The 27,897-nt window shown below is 37.4% G+C and overlaps 1 protein-coding gene across 5 annotated transcripts in view; it reads right to left on the bottom strand.

Annotated features, from left to right (window-relative positions):
• The window catches only part of LOC5568775 (zwei Ig domain protein zig-8), a 141,986-nt gene that overhangs the window by 97,163 nt on the left and 16,926 nt on the right, over positions 1 to 27,897 (bottom strand). For all 5 annotated transcript variants that reach the window (XM_021845026.1, XM_021845027.1, XM_021845028.1 and 2 more), the window contains one exon: positions 10,828 to 11,022. In XM_021845026.1, the coding sequence (XP_021700718.1) occupies positions 10,828 to 10,897 (70 nt within the window). In that variant the 5' untranslated portion in view covers positions 10,898 to 11,022. The remainder of the gene's footprint in view (positions 1 to 10,827; positions 11,023 to 27,897) is intronic.

Raw genomic sequence — 27,897 nt, 5'->3', positions numbered from 1 at the left:
ATTTGAAACAGTTTCATATAATGAAGGATGAGATGTGTAGGCCTTACAACGGATATCTAGCTGGAACACTGAATCCACCGAAGGAATTTTCAGAAGGAATAGTAACTTTGATTCCAAAGCAGGGCGATCAGACACTTCTTGAAAATTTCCGACCAATAACGTTGTTGAACGCGGATTACAAGTTATTTGCAAAGATTTGAGCTAACAGAATTCAACCACTCTTAAATACTTTGATCGGTCCAGGCCAAAGCGCATGCATAAAAGATTACTCATGCATAGGCAGTCTTGAAGAACTGAAGAAAATACTAACAAGGTCAATTGAAACAAAACGTTTAAAAGGTTTCGAGGTTAGTTTAGATCTCGAAAAGGCGTTCGATCGGGTACACCATCCTTTTCTTTGGAAAACTCTACAGAAGTTTAACTTCCCAGAACAATTCATAGATTGCATCAAAAGATTAAACGTTCAAGCCTCTTCCAAAGTTTTATTTAATGGATTTTTAAGTCAAGATTTTCAGCTTAGGTCATCCGTTCGACGAGGTTGCCCCTTAAGCATGATAATGTTTGTTTTATACGTAGAGTCTCTCATAAGGAACATTTATGCGAGCACTTGTGGGATTCTTGCTTACAATAATATCCTTAAAGTAATCGCATACGCAGATGATTTGAACGTGTTTAACGAACTGATGAAGAATTTGATTTGCTTATGAAAATCATCTCATCCTTTGCCAGCTTCGCGAAAATCAAACTGAATATAACTAAGTCAAAGTTTTTAAGGTTAAATAACTGCCCATCGGGACCACAATTAATTAGAGAAATTGATAAGTTGAAAGCAGTCTTCAAAAAATCCCACTCCAAGAGCTGCTTAGATCAAAAACCATCAGAGCACGATTTATTCCGCGCGCATATTTTGTTGAAATCCAGGCATGCAATGAATCATGCCACGTGTATGAGAGGATTGAGTCCTAGGATTCAATCCTTGATCGATTGTTAGCCGGGTGAATGAATCGAGTAAGCATTGATATTTCATTCCATATCGGTTAACTTTTGTCTGACAGGACACACTTGGAATGTGGCTGAAAGATTTTATCATGCACAGCTGCTTCCAGTGAATGGTATCTGGAAACCAACGACAATTTTAGTTAACGTTCTGCCCTAATGTAATGACGTTACATGTACACGTGACTTCCATCTCTTAAACAGAAAATATGAGTCAGGTGTTATCAGGAGTTAAAGATTGAATTTCCGCATGTCTGGATTCAACGTAGCTCGGACGTTCAAATCTTTTTCTAAACGATTTTCTCCTTGAGTGGAAATCAACGCAAGTAATGCAAATTTGCAGTGGTATGATACTATAACTGCTCTATTTTACTTGTTGAATTTAATTGCCCTGCCTACTGTTTCGTCTCCCGTTCGATATCCAGGATTTATTTGTTCCAATCCTCTATGAAACTTCAAATATGCCTTCATTCGATTGCCTATGAGCATAATTATAAAGAATAAATCATGGGATTGTATTGCTGTTTGCATTTGAGGAGCAAATCTTGACTAAACGACCTCCAAATGCGGTAACACAAAACAATCAAAGGACACCTAGCAACGATTAAATAAATTATCGCCGCCCTAGCAAGATAAATCGATCTTTGACATCGCATTTCTTGTGAAAAATCTTGCCGCGTTTAGTGTTCCCGCATTTGATATTTGCAGTTCAAATGCACACAGCAATATCCTAGCATAAATCACGTAAGCTGAGATTGGATAAATCGGGATTCAAAACGATCCCGCGCATTGAGATGTTTTCAAAGCATGCTTGTTTAAACCTGGGAGCAGAAGGATGCTCTTAGAAGACTGGTTGAAAGTGCTAGGAGTCATTTTTAGAAAATCATGGAGTGAAAGTATCGATAGTAACTTTAATAAATTGGTTTGCGATATAAAACATAGGTTAAATTTGAATAAATTTCGCAAATTAAATTTGATTCAACGGGTATGTTTTGTAAATATATTTGTGTTGTCTAAATTATGGTATTCAGCTCAAATTTTTCCACCAAAGGACATTCATTCAGCTAAAATCAAATCTGCCGTAGGTATGTTTATCTGGATAATAATGTCTTTAAATTAGATAGAAAGCAACTTTATTTGCCTTTTGAAAAGGGAGGTCACTTTTCTTGAAAAGTATTGTTTGTGATCATGTCGTTAATAATGAAAATTATCTTTTGAATTTCAAACAGCAATCTAGATTAACAAGAAATGCAAGAGAATGATTAGAAGAAGCAAAGTTTGTTATGCATAATTATAATATAGATTCTTGTAAAATGTTGTATACGTATTTTGTTGAGGAAGACAAACATCAACCAAGGGTTGAAAATGTATTTCCTGAAATTGTTTGGGAAATCATTTGGAACAATATCAGCAGCTCTTTTTTGTTTTCTGAAGATCGATCCAAGATTTACGAGCAAGTTAATAATTTAATTCCAAACAAAAAGAAGTTAGTTGAGTATGGAATCCGACGTGATGTTTGCGATGAATGCCAAGTAGTAGATTCTAAAGAGCACAGATTTAAGTTTTGTCCAAAAACTGAAGACATAAGATGCTGGGTTGAAGTAATAATACGACAAATAATGAAATTAGATTACGTTGATTTAGAAATGTTTTTAACTAGGCAATTATACAGAAAATGTTTTCGACAGCGATCTGCTCTTTGGTTAATTTGTCATTATTATAGTTATGTATTAAAAAGTTATCCTAAATGTAGTTTATTTGTGTTCAAAAAAGGCATTAGGGAATGTAGATGGAATAAACGAGAGGAGTTTAGCAGGAATTTTGAAAGTTATTTGATTATTTGCTAAAATGATGTACAGTCATCTCTCCCTTACTCGATATTGAAGGGACCATCGAGTTAGGGAGGTATCGACTTACAGAACAGAAAACCAGTGCATCTGCGATCCAAGGGACCATCGAGTTAGCCATGAAAACCAAATTTTACTATGGTTCTCTAACTCGATATCGAGATACAGAATATCGAGTAAGAGAGAGTTAACTGTAGTTAAAATATTATACAATAGTGATCTTGTTTGTAAAAATGATGTAAACTGGTAACTTTTTTCCAAAAAAAAAACCTTGATAGCCGTAGCGCAGCTATTCAGCAAGACCAAGCTGAGGGTCGTGAGTTCGAATCCCACCGGTCAAGGATCTTTTCGTGAAGGAAATTTTCTCGACTTCTCAGGGCATAGAGTATCACCGTACCCTGCAACACGACATACACATGCAAAAAATGGTCAATTGGCGTAGAAAACTCTCAGTTAATAACTGTGGAAGTGCTCATAACAACACTAAGCTGAGAAGCAGGCTTTGTCCCAGTTGGGACGTAACGCCAGGAAGAAGAACGTGCTACGCTGGATGATTTGAAATCAAGTTTGGGATTGCAGACCAGGAGTTCGCCTCGAGGGTGCTAATAGGAGATCTGGCGTGCAGAGAAATGGCACTATCATCACACGGTCGCACATGCTCCTTGGCTTTGCAGATGGCCTTATTGGAATCGATCACAGGTCAGTGGATGATGCCTTCGTGCCTTTGAAGAGGGAGACAGCGTGGATAGGCCTATCATTAGCTCTATCAAAACGAAGTACATAGTTGCCGACGGCTTGGTGGTGTAGGTGGTGAGGTAGTGTTTGTTGGGATGTGTTTGAAGTTGTTGTCGAATTTGTACACTTGTTACACGTGACGACGACGTTTCCCGCGAAGTGAAAAGACGTGTTGCGGCTGCAAATATGGCTTCTTGCGGACAACGTAACCAGCTTAGGTCCCGCAACTTGCAAACGGAAACAAAATTCGCCCTGTATAAAACATTGATTCTCCCGGTAGCTCTCTATGGGCACGAAGCGTGGACGTTGAAAGAGGCAGACCGGAAAGCTTTTGGTGTTTTCGAGCGTAAAGTGTTACTTGGTAGGAAACTAGACCGACGAAGATGGAGCCCTGCAATATTCTCGACAATGGCGTGACGCTACAAACAAAGTAAATGCTGTTGGGCGGAACTGAGCGCGACAGAGTCCGCCTAGGAAGCAGTGTTACGATAGATGGGGATACTTTTGAGGTGGTTGATGAGTTCGTCAACTCGGATCCTTGTTAACGGCTGATAACAACGTTAGCCATGAAATACGGAGACGCATCATCAGTGGAAGTCGCGCCTACTATGGGCTCCAGAAGAAGCTTGTAACCGTTCAAATTCCACGAGGTTTCGCTTAAGGCGAAGTAGGCCGTCATTGCAATTTGTACGTGTCGTTGATGATTGTTGCTAATTCATCTCTCGATTTCGAATCAAAGAAAAACAGTTGGTTTTGTACTGACACACCTGAAAAAGTATCAGCATACTTTATGCATGTTAGCGCGTACAGTGATACTTTTTCAAGTCAATATAAACTTACAAGGCTGAGTATTATCACTTTGAAATGTAAGCTGAAAAATCATCATTGTTGCCAAAACGAATGACGGGCTACTTAGCCTTAAACTCGGTGGCTTAGGCGCCACTCCCGGAAACCGAAAGACCAACGGTCGTTTTCAACTTTGCCCGACTAGTTTGAGACTTTTCCCTCAGGGAATTTGTGAACGGCTTTACTAACTTCTCCCTCACCTTGACGAACCTTCTATCTTCACGCCAAAAGTTTCTTTCGACCCACAAAAACCTTTACCCCAAGACCTTAAACTCGTTCAGCCCGATTGCTTCCTAAATGGAGTTTGGAAGTCTGAAAGGCCAACCTACCAGAAAGCGAAAAGCAAAACGTATATAAAAGGGTGAATTCTCTGAATTGCTCAAAACGGAAAAATCAATTGTCTTTCAGAACTACAACTACTCTTTATAACGGAAACTCATTCGGGTTGGACCTATTTACTTACGGGTAATAAGGGAAACTATCATGGCCATGAAAAAGGTTTCCACCTGGGAGGGAGAAACCGATACGAAACTTATGTACGCCAAGGTGAGCCGAGATTCTGCTGTCACGAACTGTCACTGTGAGCCCAGATCTTTAACAATGGACAAACATGATAAAAACGCGTAATTCATCAAAACATATTTTAACATTTTATCAAATGTGACAAATAATCGATTGAAAAGCAATTCATGCTGATTCAATAGTATTGTCACGATAGCACCTTTTATTCTGATTGAATGTAAAGTATTCAAATACTCATAATTTTACTTTTTCCAATAAAAACGAAAAATAACTGCGTAGAAAACTTTGGCCCTTTTTCCATGTTTGTCCAGAACGATCGAAGGTACACAACAAAAGAAAGCTAGTTATTTTCAACAAGTCTGCCTTGATTGTCGTTGGCAAGTTGGAGTTTTCTTGCAGTTTGAAATAACTTTGTGTCATATTTCGTGTGTAGTATCGGTGCCTCCCAGGTTTCCACGTACCTGCGCAGGGTTTTCGGTGACTCGATGACGTTTGACGTATCCGGCGACTGCCGGCGAAGGACGGTCGTCGCTTTGGTTCGCTCCTCGGAGCAATGGCGGGAACGTAGCGCGGGAACCGTTTTTCTGTTACTTCAATTAAACTAAAATTCAAAATATCATCTTAAAATCAACGAATTCAAAGCAAAATTATTTTGCTTAAAAAGAAAAAAAAAACGTCCCAACGGTACAAGCTGCGGTCGAGAAAGATTCACTCCCACACCAAATGAACCATGTACAAAACGCTAATAAGACCGGTGGTCCTCTATAGACATGAAGCATGGACCATGCTGCAAGAGGACCTGCAAGCATTTGGAGTGTTCGAACGAAGGGTGCTTAGGATGATCTTTGACGGTGTGCAGGAAAACGGTGCACAGTATTTCGATCGGCCGAAATCGTGAACTTAATTCTGTAGCACCTTTAAACGTGATTTTTTCAGAATGGTGTATTCGGACGAAAATTTTCTAAAAATATAGCGCATATATTGACGGTAAATGTTAGTTCGCAACTTTGCCACGGGCGGCGCTGCGAAAATATTTTTTTTTAAATGACGATCTTTAAATATGATGTCTTCGGCAAAGTTGTAGATAGTTCAAATACAAACAACTTTGCCAAAGACACCTAGTGTGTATTCAGCCGCATTTCCAAAATACGGGAGTATTTTATGAACGACCCCCTAAAACTAGTTTTTCTCGTATATTTTGAAAATGCGAAGTTTCCGGTAGCAACAATGTTCTACAAAATTGTGTAAACAGTCAAAATGAATCATTCTCTAGAAGACACTAGGTTTCAAAAGACCAAGGAAAAGCAGTTATAACCATTTAAGTGCAAAAATCAGTCATTTTTGGGGTCCGTGTATTTATTCGGGTGGCAGCTGGTGGCAGATGAAACCTAGTAGGATTCAAAATACATCATTAGTAGTTGTAAATGTCGATAGTGTCATTAGTATCCACGAGTATCCCTTTTACTTAGAGGAAGTTTCATCAATGACTCTTATTACCCTGTAGTACTTAGTTATATGATGGGTAGAGGGCTATGTAGCTCCATACTTCTTCTTTTTCTTCTTCTTGACACATTCTTCATCTTTATACACACACTCAATAGATTCCAAATACTTTTATGAAGAAAGTTCTCATTTAGTCTTTACAAAATGACTCGCCATACAACTATTTTTCGCTTGCAGTTTTAGCTATTTTTCGTACATAGACACTATAGTAAGTGCAAGCTATGCAAATTTGGTGAAATATTCTGTTGAGAAAAGAATAAATCATTGAATCACTATTCTGTGAAACAAATCAGTGTTTACATGTTAACGCAGTTCTTATGGTTGCAACACTCATTTACAAAATGATCTGATATTGAGGCACTTGCCTGATTTTGGATTTGAATTTGATACATCACTTAATTTGCTACTCACCGCATCGTTCTTGCACGTGTCATGTAGTAAAAACTAGCCCGCTAGTTTATCTTTTTATTCTTTTAGTGCTATTATTCGACCAATTAAGCGTGTCAGCTGTATAATGCTAACACGCAGAGCGAATTAAAGTGCTATTTGGTTACTTGGGATGTACGAAAAAACGCAAAAATCTCAAGTGAAAAATAATTGTAGGGCGAGTCATTTCATAAAGCGTCTTTTCAGGAAATTGAGAACTTTCTTCAAAAATGTATTTGGAACCTATTGGTTGTGCGTAATGATAAAGAATGTGTCAAGAAGAAGAAAAAGAAGAAATATGGAGCTACATAGCCCTCTACCCATCATATAACTAAGTACTACAGGGTAATAAGAGTCATTTATAAAACTTCCTCTAAGTAAAAGGGATACTCGTGGATACTAATGACACTATCAACATTTACAACTAGTAATTATGTATTTTGAATCCTACTTGGTTTCATCTGCCACCAGCTGCCACCCGAATAAATACACGGACCCTAAAAATGACTGATTTTTGCACTTAAACTGTTATAACTGCTTTTCCTTGATCTGTAGAAGACTAGTGTCTTCTAGAGAATGATTTATTTTGACTGTTTACATAATTTTGTAGAACATTGTTGCTACCGGAAACTTCGCATTTTCAAAATATACGAGCTAAACTAGTTTTAGGGGGTCGTTCATAAAATACTCCCGTATTTTGGAAATGCGGCTGAATACACACTAGGTGTCTTTGGCAAAGTTGTTTGTATTTGAATTATCTACAACTTTGCCGAAGACATCATATTTAAAGATCGTCATTTAAAAAAAAATATTTTCGCAGCGCCGCCCGTGGCAAAGTTGCGAACTAACATTTACCGTCAATATATGCGCTATATTTTTAGAAAATTTTCGTCCGAATGCACCATTCCGAAAAAATCACGTTTAAAGGTGCTACAGAATTAAGTTCACGATTTCGGCCGATCGAAATACTGTGCGGTGTGTGGCGGCGGAGAATGAACCACGAGCTCGCTAGGCTCGCGAACCCAGCATCCAGAAGATTGCGAAAGCCGAAAGGGTGCGCTGGGCAGAGCATGTTGCAAGACTACCGGACAACAATCCTGCAAAGATGGTGTTCGCTTCGAATCCGGTTGGCACAGGAAGGCGGGGGAGCACAGCGAGCGAGGTGGCTTGATCAGGTGCAACAAGATCTGGAGAGCGTGGGTCAAAATCGAAGGTGGAGGGACACAGCCATGGACCGAGTAAATTGGCGTAACATCGTTAACGAGGGGCCCAGATAGCCGTAGCGGTAAACGCGCAGCTATTCAGCAAGACCAAGCTGAGGGTCGTGGGTTCGAATCCCACCGGTCGAGGATCTTTTCGGGTTGGAAATTTTCTCGACTTCCCAGGGCTAAGAGTATCTTCGTACCTGCCACACGATATACGCATGCAAAAATGGTCATTGGCACAGTAAGCTCTCAGTTAATAACTGTGGAAGTGCTCATAAGATCACTAAGCTGAGAATTGATGTAACACCAACTAAATAAAATAATAATGGTGCGACTCTACACTGTAGCTATTAAGGTACAAGGTAGGACCCACTGGTTTTGTCTAAAATCCATATAATGGAAGACTTTTACATTTTTCATGCATAAAAGTTGTCGATATAATACTTTTTTGATAATTTAAAACTATTACATGGGATTTGAAATTTCTAGGAAATCTCCTCTTTTTCAGAATCTGTGTCGAAATTGATAATCAGTTATCTGGTTTCGATGATACTAATGATCTAATGTTTCTTGGGAGACCGACACTTCCTATATAAAACTTCTTTGTTTATAGTTAATTAAATGCTTAATAAGTTAATAACGTGTTTCTCTAAAAAAATATACAAATAGATTGAGTTGTTTCCAAGAAATATAAAAAATACATTATGATGTTCCTAATAGTTTCCAAGATCTTTTTAAACCGGCGTGGTGCCAGAAACATAAATGCTCATTACTCGAAAAAGGTTTCATTTCTTCACAACTGGCTCTCATCAAAGTATTGTTTCGAATAACCGAACAAGAGAAAAGATGTGAAGCTGGTGATATTTACATCGGTTATGGCTATGCGTCGGTACCCAAAGAAATTTCGGAACATTTCTTTCTTAATTCCTTTACTAGCATCATTTTTTCATCACAAAAATATTCAAATTGCAATAACTGACTTGTTTTTCGATAATTTTGCACCATTTTTTCACAGATTCTTAAAAAACTTATACTTTTAGAATATTTGTCGATTTTGATCATTGATCATCTAGACTCGAAAGTGTGCCGACGCATAACCATCTTTAAATTTTCTGGAATGTTTTGAATACGTATTCGTAGCGCATAGATTCACATTCCGAACACTTAGGGATTAAGTAAAATGTAACTCGGTAAGGAGCTTATAAAATAAATCATTCTGTTATACTCCTCAACGTTATGAAGTTCATCAAACACCTGACTTTCAAAAGGTGGATAAAAATTTCGCTTCTGCAACTTCAATCATTTTCAATAAATTCTTTCATAATTCTTATTCCAGACGAACAGTTTAATTTGAAGTCCGGACAGCTCAATAAAATCATAATGAGAAAAATTTATTATTTGACTAGACTGACTTTGCGATACACGGCAGTTTAATGCATAGAAAAAATGTTATTTACACAATGTTATTTTTTTATGTTTTATATTGCTAAAATGGATAACAATGCTCACCTTCTTATCATTCTCATTTTACAGACAGCCATATCAAAAAAGTAATCTATAATGCAATAAAAAACAATTTCTTGCGCAAATAATCCAATGGTTGAATTTGTTTTATAATTTTCTCAACCGGCACGTTCCAGTATTTTTTTCGCATGGAAACGAGCAGCAGAAAAATCATTATCCTCGCATTGGACCGCGCTGTCATAGGCACTTGACCCTCGTAGAAACTTTTCTTTCAAGCATCGGCGTGACTCAAAGTCGGTAACCGTCAAAAGCTCCAAGAAAGTTTCAAGAAAAAATATATACTTCAAGCGGTAATGCCAAGAGGAGCGTGAAAAATTACTGCCTCGGGCCTTCAATTCCTTTGAAGGAAATTTCTGAGCAGCGGAACGTTTTCTTATCCGACCAGAATTGAATAACAAAATTATGACCCATTTCAATCAACAGCGGTCAAAAATAACAGAAGTTGATAAAATTTTCTCATAAAAATGGCCTTATTCCTTATTTGTTTTATCTTTCAACAAATTAAGGAAAACATTTGATATATTTCATTTGTCTTAGTTATGGTTTTGCGTCTGATTAAATTGCCTTAAATATAAACTCAATTAATAATGATAATTATATCAATGATATACAAATTGATAGAATACCAGTTGTATTGGAGGCCATCTTTAAAGATCGGACATTTTGGTACTAGAGACAACATCATCAAAATGAAATTTTAAAATTCATTTTTGCATTTTCGTATTTAAAAACAATATTTTTTATCTAAAATGGGTAACAAAATAACATAAAACTTATTTTTTTTTTTTTCAGTTATGAATTTAGCGGCTCAAGTTTCCGGTACTGAGTGCTGCTATCATGAAAAAAAAAATTAAAAAACACATTCTGTAATAATCTTGTTTCTTTCGTCTGGTCGAGTAGACTTGATCTCAAGCTGTCCTTCAGTCCAATTGTGCATCGTACCGGACAGTGTAGGAAATATTAATGCTAAGAGTTATAATTACAATTATAGAGTTCGGCAATCGACTTGTGAAGATGTTTTTTCTCTGTTGCGATTTGTTTTGCCGCAGAGAATTGATGAACAAATCGCAATCAAAACGAACGACGATAATTCCATTAGGCCTGTAGTGGATTCATTTCGGCAGAATCTGCTTTCGACAGCAAATTAATGCATCTGATTGTATGTATGTATACTCCAGTTTTCCGGAAATAAATGAATCCGATCGCTTTGCACATATACTCACCTCTCGCTTTGTGATGGTTGAAATGTAAATTTGCCAGCAAAAACAGTCCACCGATGATTGCACTCTGCATTTTCCTATTTTCTGTTTAATTGGATTTGCACTTTATGATGAAGCTCAGCAATGACGGATGCATTTTCTATTCTCTGGCGATGAGTGGGTCTTTCTAGTTGATTTGATCGATTTAACTGATCTAACCTGGAATCAAAATACAAAAATAGATTATCAGTCGTGTATCTATGTTTCATACATAAGGATGAAGTGATGGTTCCTGTGCTATTAAACATTCACTAGATAAGATCTGTTTTTATTCATCAAATGGAAAATTGTGATAGTACCGAACTGCAATTAGAGTTTATGTTTCGTGGAGTAACTAACTATGAAGTTCTTGAGGAATTTACCGTTTTAATTCATACTCCGGGCACTTAAGGCCTTAGTGAAGTATAGTGTAAAATAACTCCACGGTGCTCCAATTACCGTTATTATCAAATAAAATATACCATCCAAACGGCAGTCGGCAGTTGGATCCTGACGTTGTTCTGCACCTCTGAGCCGAATTTGAAAAAAAATCCTTAGGCAGAATTTTGAGTTACGCCCTTTTGAAATTTATATGACAAAAATCACATGATGTATGCCACTTTAACTTGCTTAAACAAAGAGATTATTATAAAATTTTGTAGTTTTGTTGTTTTCATCTGATTTAAGACACTGAAAAATACTTTTTTTCTAAAATTTTTCTAGACTGACATTTGAAAAGGGCCAATGCTATGTTTAGTTATTATTAATCAGCCAATACTCGAAACATGATATCTACCAATCAACTCCTGATAGTGATTTTAAGAAATGGTCCAAAGCATTCAAATATGTTTGAACAATTCTTGGACAGGATATCTAGATACGCCCTTTTGAAGTGTAAGGAAGGAATATTGCATGGTGAATTTCGTTCCATCTATAATCAACGGTTAGGTGCATACATTATCATTACACCTTTTATTTCATTAAATTTAGCAAGTTGCAGAAAATTTACACGTACACATATTTGTAGACTGACATTAGAAAAGGGCCAAATTATAATTGAAATACACACAAATCAATATAGCGAAACAATGACTATTTAAAAGTTGATCGTAACACTCGAACTTCACATAGCTGTATGTATATCGTATACCTGTATTCTATTCAATTCTGTTTGATTATTTTCTATTCTTGTCTGTTCTGTTCTATTCAATTTTACTCTACTTAAATTTATTTTATTCTGATCCACCCTACTTATTCTTATACATATTTTTACAAATAGCCACTGTTGTAATCAACAACTGCGTGCAAATCATTTGAACGGTACACTTTCGAAGTTTTTACAACTTTAACACTTCAGTCGTCGCGTTGTTATATTTTGTATAACAGTGGTGAAAAAATATCGCTTATCGTACACAGCATCAGCGTGTTGGTTCTGAAGGTAGCAAACCGCGCGACGACTGAAAGGTGAAAGCGCTGACAGGTCTGTGAAAAAGCGCTTCGCACAGACTCCGACACCTGCTCATTATGTCAGCCTTTGCAGAAGTATACATGAAACATGGTTATTTGATATTTCGAAGATTTCGGCAGACTCAGCTCCTCGCAGCTCTCGACAAACTTGTTCATATAACCTTCAAAACTGGGATCCAGCTCGAATGAAAAACAATTAATACAAAATGCTTCAATAAATTCCTTAAAATACATAAAAAAAATAACATATATAAGTTAAAACCCTTTCTTCAACTTACAATGAAATAACCATTTGAAGCTTCATTTTCTTAGAGCATATAAGAAGCACGGATGAGGAGTCAGAATCTGTGCATAGCTATTTTTCACAGACCTGAGCATGAGCATGAGCATGAGCATGAGCATATATGACCGTACAATTCGTAGTTGCTACTCCGTGATTGACTAGAGCAATCGAAGTTGCACAGGGAATCAATGAATGGGGCTTGGGATTAGCTAACCATTCTTCAATGTGCACAAATCGAGAGCTCAAATTTTAAAAGTCAATAACAGCGCCGGCCACGTCCTTACGGTCATCGAGGAAGGGAAGGAATGTTAGCTAGACAACCGTTGTTACTAGAGACCGAAGAATCTTCTGCATCTCCACAGTTGTCATGGAAAGGATATTGGGTTAGTGGGATAAGGTAAAGATCTGGGAGTCACCAGCGATTGGTGATGCGATCCATGAAACATTCACGCCTAACCCGTTTAACGCCATTATTTATTCATGCCGCGCGAGCGACGCGCAACACGATTGATCCTGCTCACATCACCCGCCCCCGCAGGAGCAAGCGACACGAGCAAAGGATCAAACACTACTGACCCTACCCGCGAATCACGCCACTATTTATTCATGCCGCGCGAGCGACGCGCAACACGATTGATCCTGCTCACATCGCCCGCCCCCGCAGGAGCAAGCGACACGAGCAAAGGATCAAACACTACTGACCCTACCCGTGAATCACGCCACTATTTATTCATGCCGCGCGAGCGACGCGCAACACGATTGATCCTGCTCACATCACCCGCCCCCGCAGGAGCAAGCGACACGAGCAAAGGATCAAACACTACTGACCCTACCCGCGAATCACGCCACTATTTATTCATGCCGCGCGAGCGACGCGCAACACGATTGATCCTGCTCACATCGCCCGCCCCCGCAGGAGCAAGCGACACGAGCAAAGGATCAAACACTACTGACCCTATCCGCGAATCACGCCACTATTTATTCATGCCGCGCGAGCGACGCGCAACATGATTGATCCTGCTCACATCACCCGCCCCCGCAGGAGCAAGCGACGCAAGCAAAGGATCAAACACTACTGACCCTACCCGCGAATCACGCCACTATTTATTCATGCCGCGCGAGCGACGCGCAACACGATTGATCCTGCTCACATCACCCGCCCCCGCAGGAGCAAGCGACGCAAGCAAAGGATCAAACACTACTGACCCTACCCGCGAATCACGCCACTATTTATTCATGCCGCGCGAGCGACGCGCAACACGATTGATCCTGCTCACATCACCCGCCCCCGCAGGAGCAAGCGACACGAGCAAAGGATCAAACACTACTGACCCTATCCGCGAATCACGCCACTATTTATTCATGCCGCGCGAGCGACGCGCAACATGATTGATCCTGCTCACATCACCCGCCCCCGCAGGAGCAAGCGACGCAAGCAAAGGATCAAACACTACTGACCCTACCCGCGAATCACGCCACTATTTATTCATGCCGCGCGAGCGACGCGCAACACGATTGATCCTGCTCACATCACCCGCCCCCGCAGGAGCAAGCGACGCAAGCAAAGGATCAAACACTACTGACCCTACCCGCGAATCACGCCACTATTTATTCATGCCGCGCGAGCGACGCGCAACACGATTGATCCTGCTCACATCACCCGCCCCCGCAGGAGCAAGCGACACGAGCAAAGGATCAAACACTACTGACCCTATCCGCGAATCACGCCACTATTTATTCATGCCGCGCGAGCGACGCGCAACACGATTGATCCTGCTCACATCACCCGCCCCCGCAGGAGCAAGCGACGCAAGCAAAGGATCAAACACTACTGACCCTACCCGCGAATCACGCCACTATTTATTCATGCCGCGCGAGCGACGCGCAACACGATTGATCCTGCTCACATCACCCGCCCCCGCAGGAGCAAGCGACACGAGCAAAGGATCAAACACTACTCATAGCTATTTTTCACAGACCTGGGAGCGCTATAAACCCATACAAACATCGAAGGTGTACCGTTCAAATCTTTTGGGCGCAGTTGTTGATCATTGTCTATTTGTAAAAATATGTATAAGAACAAGTAGGGTAGATCAGAATGAAATAAATTTAAATGAGGGGACGGACCTGGTGTAGTGGTTAGAACACTCACCTCTCACGCCAAGGACCTGGGATCGAATCCCATCCCCGACATAGTCACTAAAAATTTCAGTGACGACTTCCTTCGGAAGGGAAGTAACGCCGTTGGTCCCGAGATGAACTAGCCCAGGGCTAAAAATCTCGTTAATAAAGATAGAAAAAAATAAATTTAAATAGAGTAGAATTGCACACAATAGTAGAACACACTAGAATATAAAAGAATTGAATAGAATGCAGACATATAATACATAGAGTAAAGTGGGGCAAAAGTTCGAGTGGGGCAAGAGTTTCTTTTTAAGATTTCTAGCTCAAATCAAATCAAAACTTAGAAATGTCATGGTGGTTCGAATGCTATTCAAGTAAGAGACTTTCACTCCAAATATCATAAAAATCGATTGAGATTTGGAAAAGTTATGGCTATTTGTTGTTTTTCGACGTGAATATTGTAATTTTTGGTCAAACTTTCGTTGCATGGAACCAATTGAAGATAAAATCTTTTTCAATATTTTATGTAAGGGCGTTTCTAGGCCTATCATAAGGTTGCTTTGACGTGGATTAGTTTTTCCATAAATAGTTGGAATCAATTTTTGGCCCATAGTGGGGCAAAAGTTCGAATCTGCGGGGCAAAAGTTCGACCCATGTATGAACCCACGGAAAATTTTTCAAATTTCCTGAAATCTACATATTATCTTCAAATTTATCGAAATTTGCCTGATCGTGCGAAAAATGTCACAAAAATTTTAAATTTCCCTTAGTTTTACGAAAAACTGCTATTTTTTGGGTGTATTACAATTAACTCTGTTTTGGGCATTTTTTGATGAAAATTTAGTGTGTATTTTTCGGCAAACATAAGTTTACGGCTGGTAGAAAGTATGCCTGGCATAAAAGTATTGATATTTTGTGTTTTAGCCAACGAACTTTTGCCCCACACTAGATTCGAACTTTTGCCCCACCGGTGGGGCAAAAGTTCGAATAAGACAATCAATTTTGAAACTGTTATAACTAAAAATGGGTAAATATTTTGACACAAGTTTGTTCAGCAAAGTTATAGCCAATATGATGAAGGTTCGCTGTATGGTATTTGTTTTGTTTCATCAGCTATTATTTTCCAGGAAACATTGATTATACCACTAAGGTCGAACTTTTGCCCCACCTTACTCTATACAGATATGTGAAGTTCGAGTGTTTCATCAACTTTGATATAGTTTGTTCAGCTATATTGATTTGTATATATATATATCAATTATACTTTGGCCCTTTTCTAATGTCAGTCTAGAAAATATGTGCATGTGTAAACTTTATGCAACTTGATGAATTGAATGAAATAAGAACAACCGCAAAGGTGAAATGATTGTGTATGCACCCAACCGTTGATTATAGATGGAACGAAATTCACCACGCAATATTCTTTCCATACACTTCAAAAGGGCGTATCTAGATATCCTGTCCAAGAATAGTTTAAACATAATAAGGCATAAGATTGGTAGATCATGTTTCGAATATTGGCTGATTAGTAATAACTAAACATAACATTGGCCCTTTTCAAATGTCGGTCTAGAAAAATTTTAGAAAAAAGATTTTTTCAATATCTTAAACCAGATGAAAAAAAAAACAAAACTACAAATTTTTATTCTGTTTGTTCAAACAAGTTAAAGTGGTATACATCATGTGATTTCCGTCATATAAACTTCAAAAGGGCGTAACTCAAAATTCTGCCTAAGGATTTTTTTTCAAATTCGGCCCAGAGGTGCAGAACAATGTCAGGAATCAACTGCCGACTGCCGTTTGGATGGTATATTTTATTTGATAATAACGGTAATTGAAGCACCGTGAACTCAGCATACAAAATAAATCATTCTGTACGATTTATCAGCGTTATCTAGCGTTGGAAACCTTTAACTTCCGTATGGTAGGTGAAGAATACGCTTCCGCCACTTTAATAATCTTAAAAAAATCGAAATGTGTGGCTTTTTCATGATTCTTATTCCGGACGCTTCCTCACTTTTGCCTCATATTCAGGATACTTTGATTCGAATTTCGGACAGCTCATGGAAATCATTCATAGAAAAGTCAAACCATCAGTTGAAGTCGTCAAGCTATTAAAGAGACGTCTAAAGCAGTTAAACATTATAAGTTTGCAAAAATTTTTATGGAAAAAACTTATTAAAACGAGCCTCGAAAGTTTGAACTTTTGAACAGCAAAAATTGCATTTCGTGTGAAATGTTTCCCATACAAAGTAGAGTGTCCGGAATTTGAAGCTGTCCGTAATATGATTCGAAACGATAACTCAGCGTCCTGTGATCCGGTCGGAGTTGATCTTATTCCATTAAAATCCTAAAAATGTCTTTGCCAGATACCTTGCCGTACATCGCTAACTTTATAAATTACTGTATAACCTGCTCTCAGTTTCCTGAAGATTGGAAAGTTGCTAAAGTTATTCCCATAGACAAAATTGATAATCTAACTACCACTAAGGATTTTCGTCCAATCAGCATTCTCTGTGTTCTGTCCACGATATTTGAGTCAATACCGTTTTGTCTCAAATTCCGAACAGACTCACTCGGTTTTTGTATGGCGATTTGGTTGAAATGTTTCGGTGAAATATGTCACCAAATTATCAGATAATGGCAGTCATTTGCAAATCATTTTTAACGTCTTCAGATCTACAGTAGGATTTCGTATTTGGCATGCTCCATTTTTGACCCCCACCCCTCCCCAATTTTGACAACAAAAGAGATCCTTGTTTTTAATTATGAATCGTGGTTTACGGTAAACAAGCTGAGTGGAAGTTTAACAACTACCGAAAAGCTAAACATTACATATAATTTGCAATTGGATTAGATGGACAAATTGATGTGAAGATTTGCGAAAAAGTTACACGTCTTCTCAGTGAGAATCGAACTCACGACCCTAAAAACAATGCGCTCTCGGGCTTGGCATTGGATATGTATAGAAAGCGTTGTGTTTGGATGGGCATCTAATTCTTCCAAAAGAGGTGCACTTTGCGAAAAAGGACCACGTGATTATTGAGCTGAAATCGAATTCAGGTTAACTTCTGCGTTCATGAGTCCTCTCATGGCGTAGTGGTAACGCGCCCCAACTAGAGATCGGGGAGTCGTGAGTTCGATTCTCACTGAGAAGACGTGTAACTTTTTCGCAAATCTTCACATCAATTTGTCCATCTAATCCAATTGCAAATTATATGTTATGTTCAGCTTTTCGGTAGTTGTTAGAATAGATCCGTTTTAGGCAATATTTTTGAATACCTTTAAAATTTGTATTTTTGTTGTAATTGTTATCATGCGTGTTGGTTTAGTCATTTGAATAACAGGTCAACTGCACACCGATTACTCTCCAGATGACCATTTTCTTCGATATTCTACCAAATCTCACCAACTACTGAAGGTCCCTCAAGCACTTATTTGCTTCGCGATGATCATTGGCCATGCATTTGCAACGTTTCATGAGGTCATTAATCTCCACCAGGATCTCAACTAGAGACCAATCCCCCTTCTTAGGATTTGAAGCAGCTCACGCTATGTCTAAACCAGCAGATTATAAAGATCGAATGTACCTCGGACTTTTTTCCACAGATATCAGTATATGGTCTATAATTTCATAATCGGGAGGTTACAAAATATTCTATCGGTGAAATTTTTCCCATACATTTTGTAAGAGCTGAAATGTGTAGGAAAACGTAATTTTCATTAATTTTCTTAGTCTGTATGTGAAAAAATAGCTAAAAAGTGTAAAAAATCAAAATTTCACCGATGGAATATTTTAAAACCTTCCGATTAGGAAAATATAACCCAGTCACTAAAGTCTAGTGAAAAATAAAACAGGTACATTCGATTTGCATAATTTGCTGGTTAAGACGAAGCGTGCAGCTTGTCTGAACAAAGCACCGAATTAAGGGCAACAGAATGTCTATGGTCACAGAGAGTTGCAATGATCAATTTCGTCTCAACTTTTAAGCTGAATGTTCGTATTGTTATGAAGTTACATACATTGCGTATGTAAAAACACACCGCAACAATAGATACAAATACAGCAAAATGTCGTGTATCATGACTTTTAAGGAATTTTATTGATTAAATTGCGTTATTCTAGTGAATTTCAGAAGTGTCAAAATGTAATCCACAATAACAGTACATATTTTACTATATTGTATATTATGTTTTAAGAATTCTAATATGCCGTTTTATATTGGCACCATGACAAATGCGAACACAGTCCAAACTACACTTTATTCTCAATAATTGCATTGAAGCCTGCGATAAATACGATTGATGGTGTTTTAACTTTTTTTCTGAGGTTTTAGTGCATATATTGATCCTTCTGCAAAATTTATTTAGAGCTATGTTCTCTCTTTGATAGAGATTCTATAAGACACTAGATTTGTTAAGAGACGAATTCTCTACAAGATTTTAAATCAAGGATACGGGCCTCAACATAGTCAAAATTTTCCTTACGAGCTGGATCTATGAGTTTCGGTTATTGGGGATCATGTCCAAAATCTGATGATTCCTAATAAACTCTTAAGATTTCTAGGGTGTCATGTAAATTCCCAGCGGTATAATGTGGATTTCTATAGGTATACAGTTATTTTGGCAACAGAAACTAGCTGGGATGAAACTGTGAATAGTGAAGAAGTTTTTGGAAATAATTATGATGTTTTTAGGAATGATCGTGACTGTCAAACGTCTGAGAAGAAGTCAGGAGGAAGAGTCTTAATTGCTGTTTCTACATTGTTTAGTGCAGAAATCATAGAAACCACTAAATTTAAAGAGTTCGAGCATGTCTGGGTGAAAGTATACATAGCAGTCGAAACGCATGTGTTTGTGTCTGTGTATTTTCCGCCGAAAAACGCTCGTAAAATAGTTTATGAGAAATTTTACAATATTGTTGAACATGTTATTGGCGGATTTCCTCCCGAAACAATAGTGCATATATGTGGAGATTTCAATCAACGTGATATTGATTTCTTCCCATACGTCGACAACGAGAGCATCCTGCTGCCAATATTTGGAGAAAATGAGGCTTTGCAATTTATATGTGATACATCGGCAAGTCTAGGTCTAAACCATATTAACCACGTTAAAAATCAGCAGAACTGTTATTTATATCTCTTAATGACGAATACTGATGAAGATTTCTGTATGGTAGAATCATTGACTCCCTTATGGAAAAACGAACTTTTTCATACAGCTATTGAGTTTTCTTTATTGTTGCATGGAAATAACAGACCTAAAGATTGCGACTTTGAAGAAGTTCATGATTATCGTTCAGCAAATTATGACAATATAAGACATAAAATCAATCAAGTAAGTTGGCAAAATGTGTTAAGAAACGAAGAAAATGTTGAATCTGCCGTTAAAATGTTTTACAAAATTTTAAACGAAATAATACACGACGATATACCCTTAATAAAAAGAAAAAGGAATCATAACTCAAAGTATCCTATATGGTTTAGTAGAGGAAACAAAAATTTAAAGAATCGTAAGCAAAAGGCACATAAAATATACAAAAAATGTAAAAATGATGCAAATTTAATTAACTATTTAAATATTTGCGATCAATTAAATCTTGCCATTGATACCGCATTTGAAGAGTATAATGAACGAACTGAGCGTGAATTGAAATCATGTCCTAAAAATTTCTTTAATTACGTTAAAACAAAAACCAAATCTAACAACTTTCCATCTGAAATGCACCTTGATGACAAAATTGGTGTGAACCCTGAATAAAGTTGCAATCTTTTTGCAACATTTTTTTAAGACGTTTACACTACTTATTCGGAAAATAATCGAGATCGTGAATATTTCTAGTTTCTTCCGGGAATCCCAAATGACATTTGCGTCAATCAAATCAAAGTACATGATATTGTAGATGCACTAAAAAGTCTAGATGTCTCCAAAGGTGCTGGACCTGTCAGGATTCCACCTGTATTTTTGAAAATGTTATCAATCGAACTTGCATCTCCGCTATTTTGGTTCTACAATATGTCTCTGCAATCAGGTAGTTTCCCTGAAACATGGAAAAGCTCATTTTTAGTGCCGATCTTTAAAAGTGGCAAAAAATCTGACATACGTAATAATCATGGGATAGCCATTATTTCTTGCATTCCTAAGATTTTCGAGGCAATAATAAATCAAATATTATTCGATATGGTTAAAAACAGAATAACTCATACTCAGCATGGTTTTTTTTTTTCAAGGTATCTAGAAGAGAGGTAATCCAATCTGCCAGATTCTTCATTCCGACATTTTGAAACAATCAGTGACAGCTGCCGACTTTGTTTTGGTTGAAGTTCAAGCCGCGACAAGAAGGCTCATGGACGCGCGAGAAAATTTTCACTCAACTGCTGTTACTAGCAGTAAACAACCCCTAACAATTCCATAGAAACGGTAGATTTAAGAACAGAGTACACAAACCTGCCAGCTAACCAGCTCGCCAGCTGTCACTTCCACCTTCCCCGCAGCTAACCACACCGCGCACCCACTGACTGCTTAGATCAGTAAACCTGTCATTATAAAAACCTTGTTTTTTTAAGGGACGCTCAACATGCACAAACTTGCTGGAGTTCATTCATTATTCTTTGACAGCCATGGATAATGGTAATCACGTGGAAGCTCTCTATACATTTTTAAGTAAAGCTTTCGATCGCATTGACATACCAATGTTGCTTTTTAAGTTAGAAAAAATAGGTTTTCAACCGGACCTTCATAAATGGGTAGAGTCTTATCCTACTAATCGTCAACAAATAGTTAGATACAAAGGAGTAAAATCTATTCCAATTAAAGTTACATCAGGAGTTCCTCAAGGGTCTCATTTAGGGCCATTATTCCTTATTTTATACGTTAACGACATTTCCTTCATTCTGAAAAAAGTGAAAGCTCTCATAATATGCTGATGACATGAAACTGTTTCTTGAAATAGTAAACGATGAAGATATACATACTTTTCAAAATGAAATTGATATGTTTTACAAATGGTGCAATAAAAGCCTTCTTCAATTGAACGTGAAAAAATGTAATTCTATATCCTTTAGCAGAAAGCGTAGTATACCTAACACAACAGTCTACCTAGGGAATCAACTAGTAGAAAAATGCATAAGAATATGAGATTTAGGAGTGATTGTCTGTGACAGACATTATTTGAATCAAATAATGTCTGTTTACAATAAACATTGCGAAACCATTGACTTTACTATGACGAAATCGGAACTAAAACAAAAATTTATGTCATATCAAAATTAGAACTAGATTAAGAAAATAACGTTTTCAAACTACCGTTTTGATTCATATTACGGACACTTAAGGCCTCAGTGAAGTATAAGCCAGCATAGAGCATAGCAGCATAGCATAGCATAGACTGACTGTACATGTCAATGGTTGCTACTCCGTGATTGATCGGAACTGGTAAGAATTGCACTACAATCCAAATGAATAAGGGATGGGAGTTTCCGCCTACTCTCGTGCAATTTTAGCAGATCTAGTATTATTGATCAATAACGGCGCCGGCCAAGTCCTTACAGTCAGTTGGGATGGGGAAGGAATTTTAGGGTGTAATGATTGTTGCTTCTGCATCTCCACAATCACCACGGGAAGGGTGTTTATTAGTGAGGGAGGAAAAGAACTGGGAGTCACCTCTGGTCGATGATGCAATCCATGGACAAGGGGGAAATATACGACTTATATTTAAAGCTAGTTTTGTATTTTTGTCTCGAGAAGGTTTTGGTAGAAGCTTTAAAAAATATGTCAACATCTATAATGTCGAACAATTCAAAAGATGTTTTTATTAATGACGAAAACTGAAAATAACATGTATATATTTTGAATTATATGAAACAGGAATAATGCCGACACTTGTAATGACGAACTATACATAGTTTGTTTGAAAATTACATATGAGTATTACCGTTTTGATTCATATTACGGAAACTTAAGGACTCAGGGAAATATAACCCAGCATAGAGCATACAAAATAAATCATTCTGTATGATTCCTTAGCGCTATCGAGCGTTGGAAGCCCTTTACTTTCGAACGGTGGGCGAAGAATACGCTTCCGCAACTTCAATAATTTTAAATAAATCAAAATGTGTGGCCTTTTCATGATTCTTATTCCAAACGTTTCCTCACTTTTGCCTCATATTCCGGACACTTTGAATCGAATTCCAGACAGCTCATGATAACCATTAATGGAACAGTCAAAAACACTGCGGAACACGTTTCTGTCTCTAGCACCAAAATACTGCTAGTCACTTAATTAAGGGTTGCTGAATCCATTGCCGTTTTCAGAAATATCATAGCACGTCTAGTTTTTGAGATATTGACTGTTGAAAAAGCAAAAAATGACTATTTCAGCCAACTTGCATGCAAGTTTGCCAGCTTGTAAGGTAATATATTGGCTTAATTTGCTACAGAATTCAAACTTTATGTGTATAACAATACTTATCATCAAAGTTTGTAATACTTTCGATGCGGTAAAGTTATTTTTTGATGGTTTAGAGAATTGTTGTATTATGCCATATAGAAGAAACGAAGAATTTTGTATGGAGACTGCAAGCATGTTGAAAAAATCGGTTTAATCAAAATTTAATCGCGCAATTTCAATCAAATTATGTCTGAAATGGAAGTTCAAGTTCTATTTTGCATGTTTGGTGGATTAGATCACAAAAAAAATTGATAAATCGTACTTTAAATTTCATGTAAACATGACAGTGTTTTATATAACTTTTTCGACCTGTAGCTAAAAATTGTGACGTGCTGGAACATTTCTGAGAATGGCACCAGATTCAGCAACCCCAAATCTACTAGAGACACATAATTTGATCCTTGAGACACGCAATAATGTCATTTTTGTTACGCTGTGAAATCAATCGAAATCGTTAAACCACCAAAAAGACATCTAAGGTAGTTGGGCATTATAAATTTTCAAAGATATTTATGGAAAAAGTTTACTAAAACGAGCCTTGAAATTGAGAACTTTTGAACAGCAAAAATTGAAACATTTCGCGTGAAATGTTTCCCATACAACGTAGAGTGTCCGGAATTTGAAGCTGTCCGTAATATGAATCAAAACGGTACTGTGCATTTTGTCTCGATATGGTAGAAGTTTTAAAAAATACGTCAACATTCACAATGTCGAACAATTCAAAAGATAATTTTTAATAATGTCAAAAAGAGAAAAATATATGTACCGTTTTGATTTATATTACGGACAGCTTCAAATACCGGACACTCTGCTTTGTATGGGAAACATTTCACACGAAATGTTTCAATTTTTGCCGTTCAAAAGTTCTCAATTTCAAGGCTGTTTTTAACAAGCAATTCCCATAGATATCTATGAAAATTTATAGTGCCTAACTTCCTTAGGCGTCTCTCTAGTGGCTTAACAAATTCATTTGATGATTTGATTTTTCTATTTATTATTTGTTTGACCTGTCCGGAATTTGAATCGAAATGTCCGGAATATGAGGCAAAAGTAAGGAAGCGTCCGGAATAAGAATCATGTAAAGTCCACACAATTCTATTTATTCAAAATTATTCAAGTTTCGGAATCGAAATCTTCACTCACCATTCGAAAGTTAAGGGGTTTGAAGGATCGATAACGCGGAGGAGTTATACAGAGTGATTTATTTTACATGCTTTATTGTGAATTATACTTCACTAAGGCCTTATGTGTCCGTAATATGAATCAAAACGGTATATTGAAATTGTTTTAGAAAAAAGCATAATGCCAGAACTTATAGTGACGAACCATACAAAGTTTGTTTTAATATTACTTAAAAGTTACGCTTTCAAGAAAAAATGTGTTATCACAAGCATGAAACGAACTCACCAGTTGGTAATCCATCCTCGACTGAACACAAAACTTCTTGGCGTCCCGAAAACAAACCGTCTTGCTTGAGCCTTCCCAAATACCTACCCAGCAAGACGCTCCAAAACAGAAAATAAAATCTTCGGTGACGAAACCACGCGCAAAACCGTGAGCTAAACCTATCTGACGACGCAAAATCGAACCGTCCTGCTTGGGTTTCACGAAGCACTACACTGCAAGACGCTCCAAAACAGGAAAAAAACAAGAAAAAAATCTCCGGCGACGAAAACACGCGCGAAATTGTGAGCAACATCTATCGGACGACGCAAAACCGAACTGTCCTGCTTGGGCTTCACGAAGCACTCTCAGTGAAGTATAAGCCAGCATAGAGCATACAAAATAAATCATTCTGTATGATTCTTTAGCGTTATCGAGCATCGGAAGCCCTTTACTTTTGAATGGTGGGTAAAGAGTACGCTTCCGCAACTTGAATAATTTTAAATAAATCAAAATGTATGGCCTTTTCATGATTCTTATTCCGGACGCTTCCTTACTTTTGCCTCATATTCCGGACACTTTGATTCGAATTCCGGACAGCTCATGATAATCATAAATGGAACAGTCAAATCGTCAATTGAAATCGTCGAATCACTAAAGAGACATCTAAGGTAGTTGGGCATTGTACATTTTCAAAGATATTCATGGAAAAAGCTTACTAAAACAAGCCTCGAAATTGAGAACTTTTGAACGGCAAAAATTAAAACATTTCGTGTGAAATGTTTCCCATACAAAGTAGAGTGTCCGGAATTTGAAGCTGTCCGTAATATAAATCAAAACGGTATATGATATTACGTGTAAAATTGTAACAAAATGGTCTACTTCTGATTGACGACATGAAATAAATAAATAAATAAATAAATAAATAAATTTTGAGTATTTATGGTAGAAGTTTTGGGGATTTTGAAATGGTGTCCAGAGGTATTTGAGGAGTGCTAGTGGTAGCCAAGGAAACTATTCTTTTCAAAATTTTGATCGGAGACTTAAGAATATTTAGCAATATCGCAGTGGAATCCCAAGATTCCTAGCAAAATCTTTAGCGAGATCAGAGAATTCTAGATGAGTTCCTACGGATTCCTAGCAAGATGCTCAAGAGCTCAATGAAAACTCATTTCAAGAAAGTTTTGACGATCCAAACACGGTAGTACTGCAATGTATGTTCACAAGGGTGTCCCATTTTTCCTCGACCATCCCGGATTTCACCTCCCATAAAATAACAGTTTCCGATTGATATTCAAACACTCCCTGCAAAATTTCAGCTCAATTCGTTTGAATCTCAAGCATCGCAAGGTATTTTTAGAAATTAGATGAAATAATTAAATCGTCCATGGGATTGTTTGCAATTAGCTTGTATTCAAGAAAACTTATGCATAGTGAGCGCTGATTTTTGAAATGAAGACAATTTCTGACATCAGCTGGCAGTTGATAACTTCTTCCATATCTGTAACATTTGAACACAATTTGAGAAGGAGTTTTACTCTTTTGTTCAATTTCTACAATCTGTCTAAGAGCTGGGTCTTTGCTAGTGCTATAATAGCCCCAGTCATTTTTTTCTGAATGAGATAATACCATGGCCTAGTACTTTTCAATGCATGAGATAAATTAATCGCTTCATCATTAACAGTATGTTTAAGTCGAATTCTAAATGTGAGTGTTGTTAGAACAATAATCTTTTTAACAAAACTGGGTATCATTAAATTAGATTGACGCTTTGCAACAGATACAAACGTTAATAAATACTTCAATTCACTTACATCATACACCATTGAAAGCGCACAGATGTTCATTCTAGCTTTCATTATAGTTTTTGCACATTGAAACTGTTAAATTACAAAGCTACTGACTAAAGTGGGAGAATGGTGTTCAGATATTTTCCTTGCTAAAACTTCCATAATAATAATTCACATTCAACTATCTATATCAATCCTACTCATGGTCAAGTAGGATAGAGCGCAGGCACAACTGAGTGACAACTAGGTTTCACACAGATCAGAAATCTAATTGTAACTTGGACCACGATGCTAGTGCATTTGTATAAGTTTAATGATCCAAATTTGATACAGTTCAAATTCCTAAGCAAATAACGAATAACATGCTGTAGTGATAATCCTCTGGCATACAGCGTCACAAAGAATCTGATGCAATCCTAGTAAATGGTAAATCCTTATTATCACCCATCATTCTCAATCGCTGCCCTTGTAAGAAACCTAAAAAATGTTGAAAACAATTAGCCATTCAGTGATTTCACGGTGTAAAATATAATTTTGTATGCCGTGCCGTGAGCTATTCATAACACAACAGCGGGAGAAGCAAACGTGTTCTGTCAAACCTGGATGATGCTTGTTTTCTTTAAAAATATCACGGCATACTAGGAATATGTTTTCTTGCATGCAAGCTGATCGCTTACAATATTATGAGCGGTCAATATATGAGCATAATTTCGAAAAACTCCTTGCGATGCTTGAGATTTGGATGAATTGAACTGAAATTTGGCAGGAAGTCTTCGAACATGAAAAAGAAACAGTTAATTTAGGGGGAGGCAAAATCAGAGATGGTCGAGGAAAAATGAGACACCCTAATGTACACGCTTATCAACTCTCGCGTAACATTACTAAAGGACCTATCTACCATTGAGAGGCTCTCTTTGTTTACTTTCTCTTTCATTAATAACTGAGTCACATTAATCTCTTCTGTTGCGTTTTTTTGTATGAAACGCTAGTCAAGGAAATTGACTTTCGATCTATAGTGAAAAACTTCCCAAAATCTTTAGTGTTCCACTGTTATAATCGAAAGAGAACGAGAGAGGAGAGAATCTCTCATTTGTACATAGGTCCTTTAGTAATGTTACGCGAGAACTCATACTAAAAGCTTGAAAATTCTTAAAGAATGAAGTTATTGAAGAAACAACCCAGACAACCAGAAGTCGCATAAAAGTTCACGTAATAACTCGTTTTTTTCACACAAATTACATCGAACTCGCAAAACACGGTGGATAAAATTGTCAGAATGATAAATTTCCTCGCATAAAACTTTTTTTCTGAGAAAATTTGTACATTTTATTTCGTTAATCTCATATGTAAATTCAAATAAGATCACAATAAGATCGGTAGAAAATTTAAACACTTGCATTGTATGCTTTTATTTATCACATAATATATACACGTTTATCGCCTCCACTTTTGTACGTAGAAGGCCTTTTCGCGACATTTTATAAGTGAAATTCTGCACATGCAAAGCCTCCAGGCCAATGCCTCGTTATAAGTACATTTTGGTTGTCTGGGAAATC

The sequence above is a fragment of the Aedes aegypti genome, chromosome 2 (genome assembly GCF_002204515.2).
Source record: "Aedes aegypti strain LVP_AGWG chromosome 2, AaegL5.0 Primary Assembly, whole genome shotgun sequence".
Taxonomy (NCBI): Eukaryota; Metazoa; Arthropoda; class Insecta; order Diptera; family Culicidae; genus Aedes; species Aedes aegypti.
This window is presented reverse-complemented; position numbering and strand designations above follow the sequence as displayed.